Genomic DNA, 20,543 nt, shown 5'->3' on the forward strand with positions numbered 1-20,543 from the left:
CACGGATCTGTTAATGCGCGGCAGGCCTGGCAAGATCCTTGCATGCCTACAAGTGCCCTCTAGGAGTTAACACCTTCGATCTCATCATGCTAGCGCTTTGCAAATAGATAAAAAAGAATGCATGGGACCATGTGCAGCCTTAAGGCTTCATTCTAGACCATTGTTGTGATTGATCTGCCCGTCAATGACTTCCGTGCACGTGCTTCTAGCTATGGTCAACAGGCACTCTCCTTGACACTCACAAAGAGTGCATGTGAGCACCAGAAGGAGTCTCTGACAACGCTTGCTTGAAGATGTTGCATGCACTTTCACTTATCCTGAAGTGCAGCATTCACTATAAGTTACATATGAACACATCCATATCACAGGCAAGAATGCGTGATGCCACAGGCAGACGCAAAAGTACCAGTATTCAAACTCCCAACATCAAGAGTGCATGCAAACTTCCCAGGATGATAAGATATACAATAGGTGTCTCCACTGCAGAAGCCTGCGCTCGTTCTAAAATCAGCATTCTGAAACGAGCACTAGAAAGCGGATACAGGATAGACTTTTGAACCAAGAGAGGATGCAGACGTATAAGACTTGATACCTTCATTTTGCAAACCAACTCACTGTGACGCCGGCGCATGCTGGTATAGACGCTCTTTGCATCACAAAACTTGCTTGAAGGCCATCCTAAAGCAACATGAGCAGGGCAGAAAATCGACACAACAGGTCCTTGGTGCTTCAGGTTCAAGACTTTTTTTTTGCCCAGTCGCTGAGCGTTGTACTGAACCAATGTTACAGATGACAACAAAAGTGCTCAACAATTTTCTTTTCTTCTGAGGGCCTGATATGTACGCATTGCCCTCCCATGCATGCATGCTCTAGATTAGAATTCGATTCAATCTTAAATTTGAAATAGAAGCTCACTCCTCCTTGGCAATCTTCAAAGAGACGGCTGGAGTGTCGATGTCCTTGAAACCCAGAAGCCAGTTCAGCTCAGGGAAAGACTCAAAGCGGTGCTTCTCAGGATTCCACATGACCAGCAGCAGAGACTGCAGCTCAGTCTTGAAGTCCAGGTACTTGATGTAACGCCACATGCCTGTAATTGCCACACAGTGCCTTCTGATCAGCGAAGATGGCTCTCAATCAGGCATGTCAACTGGCAACTACAAGCTCAGATACTCTGGAGATTGGCCGTGTGTTAAGACATTCAATGGCACTTTTCTGACAGAAGAGTCCATGGGTCTGGGCATCTGCACTTCTTGGAACTGTTTGGAGCAGTTGCAGACAAAAATGGTCTTGGCAATGAGTCGTCGTTAGTGATAGATCGTTAGTAATCGCACCTGGCGGGGCGGTGTCGTGGCAGGGGCGCAGCTGGTAGGAGGGGACCTTGGTGGAGAAATGGTGGATGTGGTGATACTATTTCAAAAACACACAAAAATTCAAATTCAAAAACCCGCAGGTTGACATGCATGCAGACCCTGCATTGGCTTCACACGGAGAGCCATGGGCGCATGCAGGACAGGAAATTGGTTTTCAGCTGCTAGCAAGTATGAAGTTGAAGGCTAGATTCACAGCCTGGCTTTGGTTGATTCGAGTTGCTGCTGAAGCGCAGGAAAGTGTCAAGGGGATCGGAATTCGAATTTGAACACACCTCGATGCCGAAGGTCGCCCACTTGTACCACTCAGGTACGTACTGGAAGGTTGAGCCTGCAGTTCACACCAGCAGCATTTTTTCAGCACTGATTGCAGACATTTCCACAGATCCAGTATGGCTTCGTAAGAGGTGAAACCATGCCTCATGGCGTTCACAGCATGGCGATGCGATGCTGACTATGCATCAATTTTGAGACAATACAGCCAGCCGATCTGCAAATAGGAGCAGATGCATGAACAAGCTAGTACTCAGTGCTCTGCATGAGGCGCTGCAGGCATCTTCTGCGCTGGTTGGGCAAATTAACACCCATTACTAATAAGTAATAATAAGTTCTACGCTGTTACTGAGCTTACTAAGATGGACTCACCCATGAGTGATGCCAGGTCGCGCTCGTGGTCGTCCTTGGGGATACCAAAGTACATGTTGGGGACATTGGCATAGTGCTGCCAGTGGAAAAGGATGAACCCGAAAATGCTCCCCTGCAGCCATGCACACTTGCACTTTAGCCCTTAGAACAGAAATCTGGCACCCCATTGTCATTCCGTTTTTCATTTTATAATTTTCAATATATTGGGCCCTTACCCTATTGGGCCCTAACCCTAACAAAACTGGACTCTTAAGGCCTCGAACGATTCTTATGCGGGCAGGCCATATCCTGGCGCCCTGATATTGGCAAGCATCTCCCCAGTATTGGGCGGACTGAGAACTCCAAGTGGGGCCATTACATGGTAGGCAAGGAAGGGGTGCTCGAAGACAGTCCTGCCGATTCGAACTGAAAATTCCAGTGACAGGACAGAACTTCCACAAGTTGTGTGGGGTGCGTTGGTAGCATTCTGATCTAGGCGAATTAAATCCAAGTTTAAAATTTGCAAGTGGGCAGTTGCAACAATTGTGTGTGCAGGGGAGTCTCACCAGTGCGTTGAATGCGAGCTCAAACCAAAGGTAGCTCTTCCCGAACATGGCATAGCCAGCGTAGATCTGCACAGAGAACATAAACCCCGTTCACAAGAATGACACAAGCAATGCTAATAGACTGCATTGGAGTCTTGAACTTTGAACAGTCTCCTCCCTTGAAGACCTCAGCACAAGTAGAGCTTCAACCAGGTGTCACATGAGCAGCTCAAAGCAATGCCACAAGGCTGCGTCGCAAAATGCCTTCAAGCCTAAAGTTTCGACAGTCTTCAAAGTTACGCAGACCGCAGCCATGAGTGAATCTGTTGAAGTTTGAGTCAGAGAGGAAGGGTGCATGCCTGCAGGGCGGGAAACAGTGTTGGCAGGACTCTGTCAATTGGCGCCATGGGCGTGAGAGAAAACCTGGGCTGAGAGGGCACCATCCAGTCAATCCTGTGAGGCGCACACTCACTTTGAATCCTCTGCAAAAGTGCTCTTCTAAAGTTTGTATGCATGCATGCATGCATGCATTTAGACAAGACAGATGAGTCTGGGGCAGCCAATTCAGTGGCATGCCACGCAAGACACAGCAGCATTTGGGCAATTTTCCACAAAGTCCTCAAGTCAGCCCCTAAAAAGGCAGCAGACTATATGGCAACAAGCACTGCCATTTCTAGCGAGCAAGATTCTTAGGTGAGCAGGCGGATAAACATTTACATGGGCATCTTGTTGTTGTGCACGCCCGTGAGGAGGAAGATGAAGGGTGGGATGAAGGCAAAGAAGAGGACCTGCAGCGCACCCACAAAACATCAGCATGCGTTACGCATGATCAGTCACTTTACTTTCCTTTTTCCATCACCCTACAATCACATGCAGCACGACATGCAGCACTAGCTCACTGGCAGGAGCTTTCTGCCAGTCTCTTTGCAGGCTGCTTGAGACATCATGCAAGCCCGCACAAGCCAACACACTGTTAGGGCATCAAATTTCCTGTCACAATAATACGAAGGAACATGCGCATGACTCACCGGGTCTTTGGCAATTCGCAGGAAAATCTTCCTGGGCAGAGAGTACGAGTCCCACTCCTGCTTGGTCCAGATCACAGTTGCTCCCCACTCCACCAAAGCATGGTCCTGTTGAACAATATTCTTTGGTAAGGTTTTACTGTTTACAAAGGCTTTACAAAGAGCTTCGCTGAAAGCAAGCGGCTGTCAGCTGCTGCGTATCTTACACTTTTCCTGTCGGCTCTGGGCTTGAGGATACAGCAAGGAAAGAAACAGAGAGTAGGTCAAATGATGTATTGGGCACATATTTTTCTCAGCCTACTTGACGCTGTCAGCTGACTGAAAATATCTTGCATTTTGCAGGGAATTGTCTCAGAAGAAGTCAGGTTTGCAGCAGAAGCAGAGGGGCTCACATCTTTGCCATAGTGAATGTGGTGGTCTGTGTTGTGCACTTTGCCCCATCCCGTCCACGAAGTGAACTGCAGAGATCCAGTCAGCCTCCCCACTAGCATGTTGGCCAGGTTGCTCTTGAAGAAGTTTCCTGCCGTGACAGCATCGGCAGAAATTAGCCCAGTCAGTGAACTCAGATCGGCCGTGCCCTGTCTCAGTGCCCTGTCTCAGTAGTATAGACACAGAAAGCGCAAGTTATCTGCTTGGGGCCTCACAACAGCAGGGCCCAACACAGGGCCTCTGGCAGCTTCCGAAGATGCAACGGGTGCTGCAAGATGCAAAGAAAGGTCGAAGCCACCGACAAGGGCTCTGCTGCTTCCGATCTGACGGGACGCGGTTGAGAACTGGTGTGGGCAGAGAGCAATATGTGCCTCTGGGGTGGGGAGACCTGCGCCGTACCATGGCAGCAGTCGTGGAAGATGATGAAGATGCGAACGTTCAGGCCCGCCCTCATGAAAACGGCGAGCGACCACAGGGTCCAATTCTTGGAGTAGTAGGGGAAGGCGGCGTAGAAGCCGGCGTAGAGCACAGCAGTGATGACCAGCGTCCGGATTGCCAGATAGGGATCTGGCTTGGAGAATTTGGCGACATGCGCCTTGACCTGTACGAGCCAACCCACAGGGCGTCAGACGGACTTACTAAGTACACCTTGATGGGATTACATCAGGTGAGAGCGTCGAAGGGGAACCTGCAGGTATGTTACGTGTGCTGGTGCCTGGCAAAGGCACAACTTAGTTGTACAACATGACGAAGTACAGCAATGCTGATGCATACGCGCCGCGCCTTTGAGGAAGCTTGAAATGTACTCTGCAACTGACGTACCATGATCGGTGTAACCCAGGTGGGGATCGATGCAATTCTAGACGATCGGTAGAATGGATCACCTCTTTGACGTTCTGTTTGATGTCGGCGATTGGTCCGACTTCGCTCAGGTGGAACACCATAGCGACCTTGACCCTACCGCCCGTGTTCAGGCGCGCGGATATCTGCAAGGGATTTTGGTGGCGTCAAATTATGAGTACCACTGCCCCCTGCGCCACTATTTATTCTCATCAGGATCTATAGATGAAGTTAGGCTGGACACGGCATTAGAAACAACGTCGGGCCGATAGGCAGGAATAACATCGGAACAACATGCTAGTCTAGCGGTTGGTTCTCACGGCCGAATGCATGACAATGCATGCAGTTTACCAGGTTCTTCTCCAGCTTCGGTACGGCAGGAGACGCTTTCTAGTGCTGCTTACAGTCAAAAGCTTTCAAAGCTGAAGCAAAGAAGGGGTTGTAAGTGCGCCATATGCGCCATATGGTTCTTGCAGCTGTCTTATTGACCCAAGAGGTGCGGTGTGACTGTCCCTGTCTCTGTCTCAGGTTGGGCTTTTGCCGTCCTCTTGATATCCATGAGGTGCAAGCTCACAATCTGTTCGCTTTCCCTGCGCAGTGCAGTCTGCTCAACCGGGATGACCGGAAACTACAGCAAACCCGCAATGGCGCAGCCTGCGGCACAAGTGCTGGGCTACTCCTGCCGTCTTCCCGAGTCCGGCAGCCCATCCGAGTTCTGGGAGAACCTCCTCACCGGTGAGACAGTACCTTTCAAAGGCAGACGTACATGTTCCAACGTGCCGTTCTTGCGTATGAGGCAGTGTCTCCTGACATCGCATGTCGGCTAGGCCAACTGCTGTCTTGGCTCTTGCTCAGTGATCGCCTGTCCTTGCCTGAAAGGATCACACTGAATGTTTTCTGTGACCCGGATTTTAGGACCTTGACAAGATGGGCCCAAAAGGCGTCCTCGTTGAGCAAAGGAACAACCCCAAACAGCCTGTGCCTGTCAGAGAACGATCAACCCATTTGATAATGTCTGTTTGAAGTCCTGTGAATCCCTCCCTGCGCCCCCTTTCCGCCAGATCTGTCACATCCTGCTCAATGTGCCCTCTTGCGCCAAGCAGATATCAACACGCCTATCCTACATGCTCTTCTAAGGCACCACGCCTTGCACAACTCTCTGCAGCGAGTTCAAGATTGTTCTAGACTGACAATGTCTTGTGTCAAATGCAGGTGTCGACATGCAGACACAGGACGACCGTCGCTGGCCAGTGGGGCAGCTGAAGACACCGCCTCGTTCCGGCAAGCTGCCAGACTATGACAAGTTTGATGCCAGCTTCTTCACAGTGCATGCCCAGCAGGCAAACGTGAGTCTCCCCTTGCCTTTTTCTATCCTTGTGCCCAAAGGTGCCAGTCTGACCTGCTAATTATGCACACGCCTGGCAGGAAAAGCAGCACCCATTGCTTTTGATAGGAAGACCTTGAAAAGGTGATTGTATTTTGCCTCTACAATGACATGTCAACAAAGTCTGCACTGCACTGCAGCATTCATTGCTCCGGCCTGCAGCCTCTGCTTACCTAATACGCCCCCTAGAGTGTGACCAGAGGCACAATTTTGCTGCATGTCTTACCGTAACTTCTTGGATGAATCCGTGCTAATTTTTGTCGGTCTTTCATTCTTTACTTATCCAGAGGGTCTTGCAAAAGATCACACCATTTACCCAAACTTGTGCATGCATTGCTGCGCTGATAAGTTCAGTGGCAGTACTAAGGATACATCGATCAATTTGAATCTGACATCTTAAACTAAAATGGTGTCTGTATGCAGAAAATGGACCCCCAGCTGAGGAAGCTGCTGGAAGTGTCCTACGAGGCACTGATTCACAGCGGCCTCATTATCGGAGACCTGCCCTCAGAGCGCTGCGGAGTCTACATCGGCTGCTGCGGCTCAGAGGTAAAACAGTGCTCTGACATTGTCTGAAAGACATGTTGACAATATGCTCAGACCCTCTCCTGAGATCTCAGCTGCACACATACTGTGTTGAGAGGTTTCAAGTCAGCTGCTCACGCCCTCTCCAGAGACACCTGAGCCAGCAGGGCCGGTGCAGTAAGACAGTTGCCATATTTGACTCAAGTGCCTGAGCTGAGGCGCCTCTTTGTATCTGTCAAGCACGATGGTTTCTGCAGACACAAAATTGGCAACGCAAGTCCTGTCAAGAACGATGGTCTCAGCGTGAAATGCACCTGTCCAAGTTCAAGTCCCTGTATTATCAAGCACTGGTGACCAGACCTCACCCACAGCGGCTTGGAAATTTCAAAAGTATAATCAACGGTGCGCTGATGTCAGAGAGGTCAGTAATGACGAATATCAGTCACGCTGTCTGGGCAGGTGCATGCGCAGTGGCTGGCGGACGTTGACAGCGTGACTGGCTATGAGCAGACCGGCTGCGCTGCCTCCATGTTTGCCAACCGACTCTCCTGGTTCTACAACTTCAAAGGACCTTCCAAGATCGTCGACACAGGTGCGGCTCAGCCTGCTCCTCAATGCAATCAGATGTATCTTTCAATTCTTCCTCTTCTTGTCCTTCAGACATCCTGTGAAAGCCACCATAAACTGGCCATTGTAGTCGCAGCTCAGCCCTGGCATGAGATTGTGCTGTACTTATTGTTTTTTGGGTTTAGGGTTTAGGGTCCCCGCTTTGGTCCCTTTCGCTCATGCTTATAGCCAACCTGCTTCCCTTGATGCCTTTTGCGAGTGTCCTTGATGAAAGGCCCAGCTGCAATTCCTCCAAAGTCTTCTGGTATTTGCATGCAGCTGCCTCCCCAGTTGTCATATATTCATAGCAACCTGATGCCTGGTCTGCAGCATCAACCATTTCTAGTATGATGACTATTACTAAGATGACCATTTAGATGAATAAGATGACTAAGAAATACTGTGTTCTATGCGTGCAGCGTGCTCGTCGTCGTTTGTGGCTCTCAACGATGCCATTAGCGACATCAAGGCGGGAGTGATTGACTATGCGGTGGTCGGAGGTGCAAGCGCCATCCTGCGGCCTCAGACCTCCCTTGCCTTCGGCAAGCTCAACATGCTGTCCCCCGAGGTGGGTTCCTTGGTTACAAATCTACTAGATCTCTGGCTGATAATGAACTTTTGATCCCGTCTCGAGCCCAGGAACCTTCTGTGCCTCTGGCAAGCTCAAGAAGCTCTCGCCAGAGGTGAGCTCAGAAGCTGCCTCCTAGCCAGATCTTGAAGTTCTGAATCTGCAAAAGTCTTAGCTTTCTGCAGGTGCTGTTTGGCTCATGCATGCTCATGTCAAGCAACACTCGCCACAATCCCAAAAACATTCTTCGCCGGTGGCTTGTGCTGACAACCAAACTCTATTTTCTTTATATTTAGGGTTTCGGGCCTAGAGTTCGATACATTCAAGCTTAAAACCATAAAGGTGTTTTCAGTTTCCATTGTTTTCCAAGACGCCAGCGTCTGAGGTGTGAGCCTTTGTGTTATCAGGGCCACAAATGCATTTTTGAGGACCTGTGGCTTTACAGTTGATTTCAAGATTGTCCTGACTGGATTGTTTGCTGATAGGGCCACTGCAAGTCCTTCGACGCGAGCGCCAACGGCTACGCGCGGGCAGACGGCATAGTGGCAATCGTGATAGCGCGGCCAGGGATCACTCTGCCACAGTTCGCACCGGTGCCGCCCCGGGGAGATATTCTAACAATCGCGACTAACAATGACGGGCGCACAAAAGAGGGCGTCACATTTCCCTCCGGCCCCGCGCAGCGCGCCCTCGCCGAAGTGGTCCGATTTCCCTGGAATGTTACAATTCAAGGGCGTTAGTGTTGGGGTGAAATTTCACTCCTCAAGTGCATGTATGCATGCAGAAGCCTAGGTGGCCAGCTCTATGCACCATTGAGTTTTGACGCAGAATGAAACAAGCGCATGTGCTGGTAGCATGTTGCCCTTCTTTACCTGCACTTTACCTCCAAACCCCATTAAATGTCCCGGGAACAGGTTCAAATTCAAAAGGAACAAGGCTTGCATGTTCTGCAGGTGTGCGCGCAAGCCGGTGTCAAGCCGAGCCAGGTTGCCTATGTTGAGGCGCACGGCACAGGGACCGTTGTGGGCGACGGTCAAGAGTTGGGCGCTCTCGAGGAGTTCTATGCTATCAAGGTCAGTGCTGTTATTTTTTGCCATAACTTTCTTTGCCGAAAAATAACCGAAACATTATATATTGGATTCGTAGATGCTTGACTCAGTCGATTCCTGGAATTCTTCTCATGAAGAGATGGGATCTTCACATCACTTTGACAGCGTCAACCTCTGTGCTGGCCCACTTATGACAGAGAGAATTAATAATGTCTTTTTCACTGTTTGCTGTTGGCAATGAGACCTTTGGCAGTCGGAGAATCCGGACTTCGATGTGTGGTCTCCTTGCTTGCTTGCTTGCAGGGGGAGCGCACTGCGGAAGAGCCTCTGCTGATTGGGTCTGTCAAGTCCAACATGGGCCACTGTGAAGGCTGCTCCGGCCTGGCAGGTGAGACAATTGCACCTTCTGAAGATGGAAAAATTACTAAAACAAATTCACCAGATTCTCATGATGTGAATATTTGCCACTGAGTAAAGTGAGAGTTTCCATTCTTTCCCCCGGCCCGGACAATATCTAAAGCAAAGTTCTAATGCTGCATCGGAATGGCGCACTCGCCAATGCGCCCCTTTGGCCTCGATATTCCAACCCCGCAAACCCTCAGTTTCCCACCCCTTTAGGAGGGGTAGGGAGACACCATAATATTCCATATGGTTATCGTATCTCTCGTCAAGATCAGGTTGACCAACGTGGTGGTTGCCCGTTAAGAAGAAGCATGGTTAGGAAGCTGAGAGCTTATGACAGAAATGTGGCGGACAGACAGGGAAAAAATGGTTGAAAGAGTGCTGTACAGAGAGGTTGCTTGACACATTTGGTCATCCAGCCTGTTTGCAAAATGCATGCTCCTTGTTCGGTGCTTATTTTTCTGTGCAGCACGCAAACAATTGGCGTATATTGTTGGGTGCTGAATAATCTGTGCAGCATGCGAATATTTTTGTGAAAATTGTTTGCTCGCATGTGACAGGGCTGCTGAAAGTGCTGATGTCATTCGAGCATGGCACGTTGCCGGCCAACCTGCACTTCAACGAGCCCAACCCCAACAATAAATCCCTCAAGGAAGGGGTCATCAAGGTAATATTAGCCTCCCAGCATTACTGATACTCATCCATTTTCATAAAGCAGGAAAGGAATGAACACACATTGAGCGGAATGAAGATGTCTTGGAAAACATGGGTCCACGCCTCTGTGACATGAAGCAAATAAGACAGTGGCAACCCAACTTGCAAACTCACGGAGCATTCCTTCTACGGAATTTTTCCTTCGATTTGAGGTGGTGAACATGCTCCATTATAAGCAATTGTCAATAAGGAAGTCCAAGTGCCGATTTGCATTTGTGCACAGGTTGTGACTGAGACGACTCCCTGGGAGGGGGGCATTGTGGCGCAGTCCAACTTTGGCTTTGGAGGTGAGCAGCGGAATTTTCCATTCTGTCTTAAAACCTGCAAATGTGCCAATGTCAATGGAAAATCGCCAATCTCACCATTTTTGGACATCGTAACATGCTTGTACACAGCCCTTGACACAGCTTGATATATTGGGGCGTAAAATGCCAAACGGGAGTAATGCAGATTCCCGGTGGCAACTGGGACAACTTAAGAAGAGGGAATCAGACTTGGACAGTGCACATAGGAGCCCTTGTGACCTCTGGTGCCAGCTTTTATTAATAATTGCTCTGGTGCATGCATGCAGGCACGAATGTCCACCTTTTGGTGCAAGGTGGCCCAAAGCCAAGCCTGCCTCTCGGCTTTGCTCCTTCAACCCCTGACGTCTCCGATGGCGAGGGTGCAGCGCTCTCAGACAGCCAGGTAAACATTTGTCCCGCAAAACCACCTATACTAAAGGCTGTCGGGCATTTATTAAGACCCAATGGACATGGATGCCTTGCTGCTGTGCATGCAACAGCTGTTATGCCATGTATGGAGATGCATGGATTATCATCCAATCAATTTAATGCATAAATGAGTCGTTGTCATTGCATTGCATGCATGTGTAGCAGTACTGCATGCATGCATGCATGCATGCATGCATGGGAATGGAGCAAACATGCATGGGTTGGGAATTGGCAAAAGCTGACAGCTGTACTGGTATGGTGCCACAGGGAGACACAGATGAGGAGTTTTCTGGCTACAACGGCATCATTCCCCTCGCTGCAAGAACCCAGCAGGGATTTGATGCGCTCGTCGAGTCAATCCAGGCCGCCCCTGGTACGCCCAGCTTGAAATATTCAACTCACGATTCCACTGGCAAAAATCCTGCCAAATATTTCGCTGGTGCCGGCATGACTGAGGATGCATGGTGCTGTCTTCTGCTTGCACACTCTTGAAAAAATTGAGAACTTGCACCTTGCAGGACTTTTGATGTTGAGCATGATTGCCATAGCGTTCTCCCAAGGCCTCCCTGGTGCTGCATTGCATGGTCGAAGGAACTGCAAGCTTAGTTGCATGGCTACATTTGTTTGCTCTGCCAGAGGCTGCAATGTCCATCTATTACTGTATACTGATTCAGCAACACAAGGACACTGCAGAATTACCCTGGATTCGTTGGTACTATCTCACTATGCTGCTTGGTGATACAAGGGCTGATTGAAGACGTGGCGGGTTCGATGCGCCGCTTTGCCAACAGCGTGGGCGCTGACTCAACCAAGCTGACTGTGCGCGGGACCCTTCACAAAGGAGTTGCCAAATCCGCCACTGCTTCCTCGGCCAATGCGCCCATCTGGTTCGCCTTCTCAGGTGCGCCTTCAATCCTTAGTATTAAGCATCGTATTTCTGCTACATGCCCTGTCGAGTTTGGCCGACCATCATTGCCCCTTTGCAGCCCCTAGGAAATTCAATTCTGTACTGCAATGCAAATGCACTCAGTATTAGCAGCAGATTTTTGAGAGCCAGTCTGTTTTCATGCAACCCTCTGTTTTGCGACCAGAAAGGAGGATTCCAAACCCAGAAGGCTGTTGCCTCGGAATCAGGCACGATGCTGATGTGGCGGGGTGCAAAACTCACTACATTGAACAGTCACATGCTGTCTCGACTTCGTGGCACAAGTGATGCTCTGCAAGCAGAGGGCTGCCTGCAGATTCGCCCGCATGCCGCTCACAGCTCAAATCACGGCATTCAAATTTGAGTTTTGAATTTGAAAATGTGCAGGCAACGGAAGCCAGTGGCCCAAGATGGGGCTGGAGCTCCTCTCCGAGTCGCCAGCGTACAGCAGGGGAGTCAAGGCGTGCGCAGAGGCGCTGAAGCCTTTTGGCATCGACCTCGTTGCTGCTTTCAGTGATGAGGCCGGATTTTCTGAAGACCCCATCCTGGCCGCTGTGGGCCTCATTGCTCTCCAGGTAACGACCATCAGAAACCTGAGAGTTTCCCCTGGATTTTTTACAATTATGGATAGGGGTACAATAGGTTTAATTGCATTACTCTGAAAGGCAAATAATCATGCGAGACAAAGAGACACGTTGCCATTTTGGGGGAGTTACTTTCCATGTTCACCATAACCACATTCCCTGCAAAGTAACCCTGCAGTAAGAGTGCAAGGTAGCTTTTCCAAGGTAGCTTTTCTGCTTACGGTAGTCATTTGTTTTTTTCCAAGATTCCATGTGCAAGCAATGCCGGGTGCAAAGGTGAGAGCCTCCCCAAAAGCAGGTCTGCCTTGCACTGTGCTCTGAGCAGCACCCTCCTGAGAGAATTGTGAGCATGCAGTTGATTCAAATTTGTTGAGGTCCCCATTGAGAACACCGGATGCATGCATGCAGGTTGGCCTGACGGACATGCTGGCAGAGGAGTATGGGATTGTGCCCGCCGGGTTCCTGGGCCACTCTGCCGGAGAGATCGCCTGCGGATATGCCGACGGCGGATTCACCCGCGAGCAGGTGCAGACCCATACTCCTACTGATCTAACAAAATGCAGAGTGAAGAGGTGAAGACACTGCATCACCGCTGCTGGCAAAACTTGCCCATGCCTGTCCTTGCTTTTAGTCAGGAACAGTGCAGCTCTTGCGCACGCTGGAGAATCATCCACCGCACTGCGCGGTCTTCTTGCTTATGGTACTGGCAAGAGATGCCTATGCAAATGTCTTTGCTGTCATCATGCATGAAGCGGACATTTTTATCGCACTCTGGGGGAGTAATGCTGCAAGGTGAGTGAAATACAATTAATTGCAGCTGTTGATCCTTCATGTGGGCTGCCCCCAGGCAGTGCTAGTGGCGTACCACCGCGCCCGGCAGTGGCCGGAGGGGGGTCTGGAGGGGGGTCTCATGGCCGCCACCGGGCTGAGCGCTGCGGCTGCGGCCGAGCGTCTGGAGAGGGAAGGCCTAAGCAGCTGCGTAGTCGCATGCGACAACAGCCCGACCAGCACCACTCTCTCAGGTGCGCCACACTTCTTCTCTGTATATGCCCTTTACTTTTCCATGGTCAATGTCAATATCATATAATTGCGGCAATATCACAGTAGCATGACGCTGTCAGGTGCCCCGCGCATGCACCTTCATCCCTTCCTTACAGTTGACTAATATGTGTCACCTAAATGTATCTCCAGCAAAAATAGTATTGTCTGGTTGTTGCATCACAGGCATGACACTGTGCACATCTTGGAGGGTCACCATTCGCATTTATTTATTTTCTGCCAAGTCTGCCAGGGGTTGCTACTCCAATCTTTTATGTTGAAAGTAATTCTCTTGGGAAGTAGTCACCCTTAGCACACTGCTGATTGGAAAATGCTGGTTGCACACGATGCGTCCATCTTTGAAGCGGCCCTGGAAGTACGTGTAACATCAGATATTCCCTGTGCACCTGCTGAGGGCACTTGATGTGGGATATGTGGGGCCCTGCAAAAGTGGAGCACTGAAGCTTACAATAGCTACCTTGTGATCAGAATTTGAATTCGATTGCAGATTGGGTGATGTTCCGCACAGGTCCCAAGGAGGAGCTGCAGCAGCTGCTGGACGCTCTGAAGACAGAGGGAGTGTTTGTGCGCGCGCTGTCGACCTGTGAAGTGGCGTACCACTCTCCCCTGCTCGACCCCGTGCTGCCCCAGCTCAGCGCAGGTTAGCGCCGTGCACATCAGCTCCTGCAGGCTGAGTGTTCTGTTATGAGGGGGCGTTCCATTAGGTTGCCATTAGGATTTTTTGTGTCAGTAGACCACACTTGAAGGGTGGGTCTGGTGGTTCCAACATCAGCCGGGCGTGCTTGCTGGCGGAAACCAATGCTTGCTAGCGGAAATCCTGGGTTGGTGATTCATGCATGAATTCTCTACCCTTATAGTTATGGACCTCTGTGTGACGGTTGCTGCTTGTGCTGTGCAGCGTTGGAAGCGCTTATCCCCGCCCCCAAGCCGCGGTCGGAGCGCTGGGTCTCCGCTGCGTTCCCTGCCGGATCCGAAGACCCCGACGCACTCCTGTGCTCTGCAGCTTACCAGGTGCGGTCCGACTTCGATTTAATATTAATATTTGGCGCCTTGGCAATTTGATGTGTCTTATTTGTTGTAGTGAATATGCACAAGCCTGTGCAATTTTCAGAGCCGGTCGGCGGATACAGCCCAAAGTGCATCTTTCCTGGACAACAGTCCGCTCCCATCGATACCACCACCCTTTACATGTAGGGTTTGGGTCAATTGAGTTTTTTCTTAGGGTTTCTAGAGTGATCCCAACATATCCTGCGCTGCGCAGGTGCACGCATTTCGCAACCGGGTGCAGTTCACAGACGCTGCTGCCGCGGTTCCCAAGGCCGCCATCCTGCTGGAGATCGGGCCTCACGGCGTGTTGCGCTCACCCCTGCGCCAGTGCCGCCCCGAGGTGAGTCACTCGGGAGACCTTGATTAATTCTGTTCAACTTGCTGCTTAGTTTGACAGCTCTGCCAAACTCCTGTGTCATCTACATCCCTGCTGCATGTTTGTCCGACAGGTCTCGGCGGCACAGATGGCATCTTCTGCGCATCCAAATGGTGCACGGGTTCCATCAGATTTTAGAGGGTTCTGCATTGCATCCTTTCTAATCAACTTGTCGGTGATTCAATGCCTGACCCTGCTCTTCACTTTCAGCACTCGGCAGGGCATCCAAGAACTCAAAAGACGAAATATTGACAGCAGAAACACGAGGAGAATTGCACCATGGCAGGACAGGTGATCATGGATTCTTGTGCTTGGTTGCAGGTGCCCTATGTGGCCACGATCAAGAAGGGGAGTGATGCGAGCCAGACAGTGCCCGACTCGGTCTGCGAGCTGTGGCGCAAGGGCGCTGCCCTCTCCTGGCCGGTTGAGGAACTCAGCAAGGAGGCCACACAGCGTGAGTGCTTGCTTGTTTCTCTTGGAAAAGTGACATCAGAATCCTATGTTAGTGTCTTTTGCCCTGTGAAGGTTGCTGGCGCCATCTTTGCGAGCGTGCAAACCGGAAACAACCCTGTGCTAGCGTCTGCAAGCTATGTTGCATACTTAAAGGACTTTAATCGGATTTCACTTCATATTTTTGGGATTGTGGTCCTGGGTTTGCGGCTTAAAAAAATCACAAAGAAGGGGCATGCGTCACTGCAGTGCCTGCACAGGTGGCAGCAGCACTGGTTAGAAAGTGATAAATGTCTCATTTCAGGGGTAATCATGTAGTCCAAGTACCAGGCGTTGGGTGTTTTTCCGAAACTCCAGTGGCGGAGGATGCCGCTACTTGTGAGAGAACACATATATTTATTCTCAAGGCAACCTTTTTGGTTTGGTCCCATCTCTCAGGTTGTAAAGTTAATGAACTAATACTGAAAGAGTCTGCAACTGCTGCAGTTCCTGCTGAGGTGGCGGCTGCGCTGGTGAGCTGGGACCACAGCGGAGAATATCCCCTGCCCAACGCATGGCTCTCCTCAGGCACCGCTGGTTTCACCAGGACATTCAAGCTCGACGACCCCGAGCACGCCTTCATCGCAGACCACAATGTGGACGGCCGTATCCTCATGCCGGTGAGAAGTTCGTTTTGGCAGCAAATTCAAATTCAAGTTTGAAAAATTAGGGTTTAGGGTTTGGGGCGCTCACGGCAGACCGCAACGTGGACGGCCGCATCCTCGTGCCACTAAGATGCCTGTTTAGGCGGTGATTCTGAATTTGAAATTGGGCCATGTCCTCGTTGTTGGCACATGCGATTTCACAATTCCTTTTTGGGCAGGATGTCATGCATGCATTCGCTGAGAACATATAGCAGCTTTTGTAAACGTACGTGATGAGTGCAGAAAGATTGCCTCGCATTCTGGAGTCGGTAACGTCACTGTTGACACCGTGCATGTGTGCATATTTGCAAGATTGATACATTGCAGGCAACTTTGGGTTGAAACCTGCCATGCATCTGGCAACCATTGCAAAATGCCTACGTCCACTGTGTGCCCTTGCTGAGGCGGAAGAGAAAAGCGGAAGAAAGCAGATAATGCTGAATTTGTGCTGATGTGTGCAGGCGACGTCATACCTGGTCACAGCATGGGAGGCGCTCGCAGCGCAGCAGGAGAAGAAGATGTCCGAGCTGCCCGTGCTCTTTGAGGACGTCAGCATTGTTCAGGCGGTGCCTGTTGCCCCCGGCGGCTCTGTGACTCTCTCGGTTGTGCTCGACGCAAGCCACCGCTTCCAGGCAAGCCTTCACTTGCTTAGATTTGAATCTGAATTTGAAATTGACCCCAGAGTCCAGTTGCTAAAGCAGCGCATTTTGCCTTTGGCGGCTATGTGACTTTGTCAGTTGTGCTTGATGCAAGCCACCGATTCCAGGCAAGCCCTTGTGTCGTTTGAGTTTGAATTTATATTCGAGTTCAAGTTTGGTTTTGGTAGGAAGTGCCCCAAGCAGTTCTGTGACCCTGCCAAATCAGTTCCTACTGCGATCTTAGACTTCAGCTGTGATGCTGTGAGTCAACATGGACATCTGGCATTTTTGGGCCCTCTCTGAAGGAGGCAGCCTTCTCTGGTGAGCAAGTGGTAAGATAAACAACTGTGCGCAGGTGACGCAAGGCGGGGACCTGATCGCAGAGGGAAAGATCTCTGTGGTTCACCAGAAGGAAGCTCCCAAGCCGGCTGCCGATGCGGCAGAGAATGAGGAAGCGCCAGAAAAGCCGGCTGCCAAGGAGACACCTCAAGCTGAGACTGACGCAGATGCCGAGGCAGAGCCAACTGAGGTAATAGAATACCAGCAAGCCTGAAGCCCATCGTCGTTTGCAAACTTTTACTTGCACCAATCAATGGCAAGAGTATCAATTTTTTCCAGTTATCACAACCTGCCTCATTGCTTCATTCTCAAGAAATGACATTTGAGCAGCTCAGATCAGTAGCTCATGTTCGGTCTTGTCCTGATCGTGTGCATCTGTACTGTTTCCAACGCACCGCCGCACGTTGCTCGCCACATTGCTGCCGCGTTCAAATTCAGAATGCAATTTGAAATTTGAACTACAATTTGGCGCAGGTGGACTGGGACCACGGCGTGCTGGACACAATGGAGGCGCCCGCATTCTACCGTCAGGTGCTACGGACCGGGATCCGTTACGGGCCCCACTTCAAAATGCTCGTCAAGAAGACCATCGACGGCTCAGCCGCCGTCCTCAGGTCTGCATTGCTTCATTCAAAATCCATTATGTTTTTGTGAAGTACTCCCAAATTACCTTGTAAGCCTGCTATCCTGCTCGGCCTGTGCAGGACAGCTAAAGGCATGGACAGCTAAGAGCAAAACAGCACGCAGAAATTGGCCCCAAGTTGTGCTCAGAACTCCTCTTTCTGGGATATGTGCCCAATTAATTTGGGGTCGATAGCAAACCAGTACTGATGCATGTGCCGGCATGTGCGCGCAGGTGGGACGCATGCTTCATCCGCCTGCTGGACGGTCTACTGCAGGCAGGGGCGCTGAACGCAACTGACACTCAGCTGCGAGTGCCCACAGGCATCCGCCGCCTTCTCATCAAGGATGCCAACTCAGCCTCAATCACCGGCTCAGAAGGCGCGCTGTCGATGCTCGTTGTTCATAAAACATGTTCAGGACGGGGATTTATTGTGGGTTCATATTTTTGGCGGTGCACAGGTGCGGAAAATACACGATGGCGTTTGTGCTTTGCAAGAAAACTAGTCTTGTTTGGGCTGGAGCACCTTCTCATGTGTAGGCAGGGAGTTTGTTTGGACTGGGCTCTACATGCGCCACATGAGTGTTGTGTGGCATGCTCTTTCGAGCCAGGCTTGCCAAACAATAGCGCTATTAGGATGTGTTCACCAGTGCACGTAGGTTGACAGCCCCTACAACACCATTCTAGCCATGGACAGCGCTTAGCACAGCTGCTACCCAGTCTGGGATCACGGCAGGCAATTGCGAAACCCTCTTTCCAATATCTCGTATACAGATCCCAAATCTGAAAGTTCCTGTGTTCTGTGCTGCAGTGGCAGTGGAGGTTGACTCAGTGCTGGGCCTGACAACTTGCGCCATGGCGGACATTTCTGGGGTTGAGCTCGGCGTCGCGCCCCTGAGGCCCCCCAACTTCCACACCGTCGAGCGCCAAGTCAAATTCGTGCCCTACGGCGTCCAGGCAAGCCCTTTTTACCTCTTCTTTTTCTCCTTTAGAGCAAAGGGATTCAAGGGGTCTAGACTTCCAGCCTCAACATAGTCGACTTTTAAGTAAAATTCGTGCCCTACGGCGTCCAGGCTTTGAAGTGATCTCATCTCATCATTCATGACTAATTATTGTGAGTACTGAGTAGCAAGTAAGCCCCTCTGGTGCAATTGCGGGCCAGCACAGCACTAGATTCAGCGCTCTTTGCAGGGTTGCCAACAGAATGCTACTTGGTGGATGGGAATCCAAAGGCTGTGCGTGAATTCTCTGTCCTTCCTGAACACTGCAGACCCTCCCGTAACTCTTCATCCGAAAGTAAGAATGGCATGAGTGCTGCAGGAAGATAAAGTTGTATAACTGATATCCCTCGATGCTGGCAGGTGAGCGAGGACGCAGAGAGGTTGGCCTACTACCGTAAGCTCGAGGGATTCCTGGCAGCCACCATCAGGCCCCACCTGGTCGCCATGCAAGCTAGTGAGGAGGGCCTGCCTGATCACCTGCAGAAGGTTTGCCCCATGCTCTTCTAATGTCTACTTTTATATCAGATTTTAAACAAATGCTGTACCTGCCGCTGGAAGGTCCTTAACAGCATAGGAGACCTCCACAGCATAGGAGAGCTTGCTTGGGCGAGAGCAGGGATAATTTTCCTGACCAAACAAGACTTCCAAGCTCTGCAACACGGACTTGCTGCTGATCAGTCATTGCAGCTCATGTTCTTTGTCAAGTACTCCCAGTAATTCTTCCAGTGTCAGCACGCCACAGCTAGCAAGTTGGCAAGCAAGCAAGTCATTTGGCAGATGCATCCCTTTTTGTTGCAAGTCTCCCTTCTTACGTCTAAACACACAGAAAATTCTGAGCATTTTCATTCTGCTTCTGCGCAGGTGTTGAAGCTCGTGAATGCGGTGCCATATAAGCCTCCGAGCGCAGAAGAGGAGGAAGCCTTCCTGGCAGAGCCATGCCACATCTTGGCCCGCCTCTACAGGGACCTGTTCAAGGACGAGGAGACTGCCAAGGCCACCCTGGCGGTATGTGCACATTGCATTCCTTTTTTTTTCCGGGAAATTTTATACTTGGTGCCAGTGGTGTTTCTAGGGGTTCTGATCATGGAGAGTGATGCATTCTCCGGGTGCCTCAAGTCCGGCATGTGCATGTGCTTGCATGCGTTGAAACGATTCATTACAGATGGCAATTGATGGCTTTGCCCAGAGCAGAGGGACCGCACTCGGGGTCAGAAAGCATTCAATATCAGGTTCAGGGGGTCATATTATAGATATCAAACACATGCTTGCTTGACGAGTCAGCAAACTCCGTAGGACACCAACATGGCAATCGTGCAGCACTCAAGAGCACAGGGACCGTGCTCGGAATTTGAAGGCATTTGTTCAGCGGAACTCACAACACATAAAATGCACGCAAGTCTTGACATAAATCTGCATCTGCAGGATCCCAACATGGCGATCGTGCAGCACCCTGAGCACAAGGATCTGTACGCCACCGATCCCATTGCGAGGGGCTTTGAGGGGGAAGTGCTGACAGTCATGCTGGACACCGTCGGAGAGAATCTTTCCACCGACGGCTTCCGCTGCGCCGAGGTCGGCGCCGGCACGGGCGGATTCACCCGACAGGTTAGTAATCATTTTGCTCCTGAACAGGGATGGTTTGTAGGGTTCTGTAAGGGTTCAAGGGTGAATATTTGACCTTTGGCTTCCGATGCGCCGAGGTCGGCACCGGCACCGGGGGATTCACCCGGCAGTGAGTCATCACTCTCCCCACAGGGTTTCAGCGCCCACATTAGTCATGCATTGACGGGTGCTTACCCCTGCAGGGATTTATATTTAGATTCCAGTTCTGGGTCAGTTTGATTCATGTTTCTAGGTCTGGCCTCGACAAATTAGCAAGGAGTAGGTGCTCTGGAGATCCCATGGAGCTGCAAAATGGTTTCTTTTGAGAGGAAAAGCGCGCATTGCATTCAATTTCCGCTGCCGGCCTTTGGTGCCAGGAGACAAGGAGCTTTGTAGAATGCTGCCCTTGTGCTTGCACAGGTCGTT

General features: G+C 50.7%; 2 protein-coding genes across 2 annotated transcripts in view; one reads left to right on the forward strand and one right to left on the reverse strand.

The window, feature by feature from the left end:
* Nucleotides 1-911: 911 nt before the first annotated feature.
* COCSUDRAFT_44340 (hypothetical protein) lies at nucleotides 912-4,934 on the reverse strand (the record flags this gene model as incomplete). The annotated part of the gene is made up of 11 exons (XM_005644427.1): nucleotides 912-1,087; nucleotides 1,332-1,407; nucleotides 1,643-1,698; nucleotides 2,013-2,124; nucleotides 2,558-2,623; nucleotides 3,009-3,018; nucleotides 3,254-3,324; nucleotides 3,565-3,669; nucleotides 3,954-4,081; nucleotides 4,390-4,591; nucleotides 4,875-4,934. 11 exons carry the CDS (start codon nucleotides 4,932-4,934, stop codon nucleotides 912-914), a joined length of 1,062 nt encoding a protein of 353 aa, XP_005644484.1.
* Nucleotides 4,935-5,447: 513 nt separating this feature from the next.
* Nucleotides 5,448-20,543, forward strand: part of COCSUDRAFT_58178 (hypothetical protein) — a gene marked incomplete at both ends in the record, with an annotated part of 40,513 nt that continues 25,417 nt past the window's right edge. Inside the window, 29 exons of the mRNA XM_005644428.1 lie at nucleotides 5,448-5,565; nucleotides 6,043-6,176; nucleotides 6,638-6,763; nucleotides 7,199-7,331; nucleotides 7,765-7,913; nucleotides 8,399-8,614; nucleotides 8,867-8,986; nucleotides 9,266-9,350; nucleotides 9,925-10,031; nucleotides 10,302-10,365; nucleotides 10,650-10,765; nucleotides 11,059-11,164; nucleotides 11,537-11,692; nucleotides 12,104-12,291; nucleotides 12,709-12,825; nucleotides 13,148-13,322; nucleotides 13,868-13,999; nucleotides 14,258-14,370; nucleotides 14,621-14,746; nucleotides 15,104-15,236; nucleotides 15,719-15,891; nucleotides 16,377-16,505; nucleotides 16,909-17,082; nucleotides 17,367-17,506; nucleotides 17,749-17,927; nucleotides 18,326-18,465; nucleotides 18,876-19,001; nucleotides 19,377-19,520; nucleotides 19,938-20,120. Coding sequence (XP_005644485.1) covers nucleotides 5,448-5,565; nucleotides 6,043-6,176; nucleotides 6,638-6,763; nucleotides 7,199-7,331; nucleotides 7,765-7,913; nucleotides 8,399-8,614; nucleotides 8,867-8,986; nucleotides 9,266-9,350; nucleotides 9,925-10,031; nucleotides 10,302-10,365; nucleotides 10,650-10,765; nucleotides 11,059-11,164; nucleotides 11,537-11,692; nucleotides 12,104-12,291; nucleotides 12,709-12,825; nucleotides 13,148-13,322; nucleotides 13,868-13,999; nucleotides 14,258-14,370; nucleotides 14,621-14,746; nucleotides 15,104-15,236; nucleotides 15,719-15,891; nucleotides 16,377-16,505; nucleotides 16,909-17,082; nucleotides 17,367-17,506; nucleotides 17,749-17,927; nucleotides 18,326-18,465; nucleotides 18,876-19,001; nucleotides 19,377-19,520; nucleotides 19,938-20,120 — 4,002 coding nt within the window. The remainder of the gene's footprint in view (nucleotides 5,566-6,042; nucleotides 6,177-6,637; nucleotides 6,764-7,198; nucleotides 7,332-7,764; nucleotides 7,914-8,398; nucleotides 8,615-8,866; nucleotides 8,987-9,265; nucleotides 9,351-9,924; nucleotides 10,032-10,301; nucleotides 10,366-10,649; nucleotides 10,766-11,058; nucleotides 11,165-11,536; nucleotides 11,693-12,103; nucleotides 12,292-12,708; nucleotides 12,826-13,147; nucleotides 13,323-13,867; nucleotides 14,000-14,257; nucleotides 14,371-14,620; nucleotides 14,747-15,103; nucleotides 15,237-15,718; nucleotides 15,892-16,376; nucleotides 16,506-16,908; nucleotides 17,083-17,366; nucleotides 17,507-17,748; nucleotides 17,928-18,325; nucleotides 18,466-18,875; nucleotides 19,002-19,376; nucleotides 19,521-19,937; nucleotides 20,121-20,543) is intronic.

Source organism: Coccomyxa subellipsoidea, assembly GCF_000258705.1.
Source record: "Coccomyxa subellipsoidea C-169, whole genome shotgun sequence".
NCBI lineage: Eukaryota > Viridiplantae > Chlorophyta > Trebouxiophyceae > Coccomyxaceae > Coccomyxa > Coccomyxa subellipsoidea.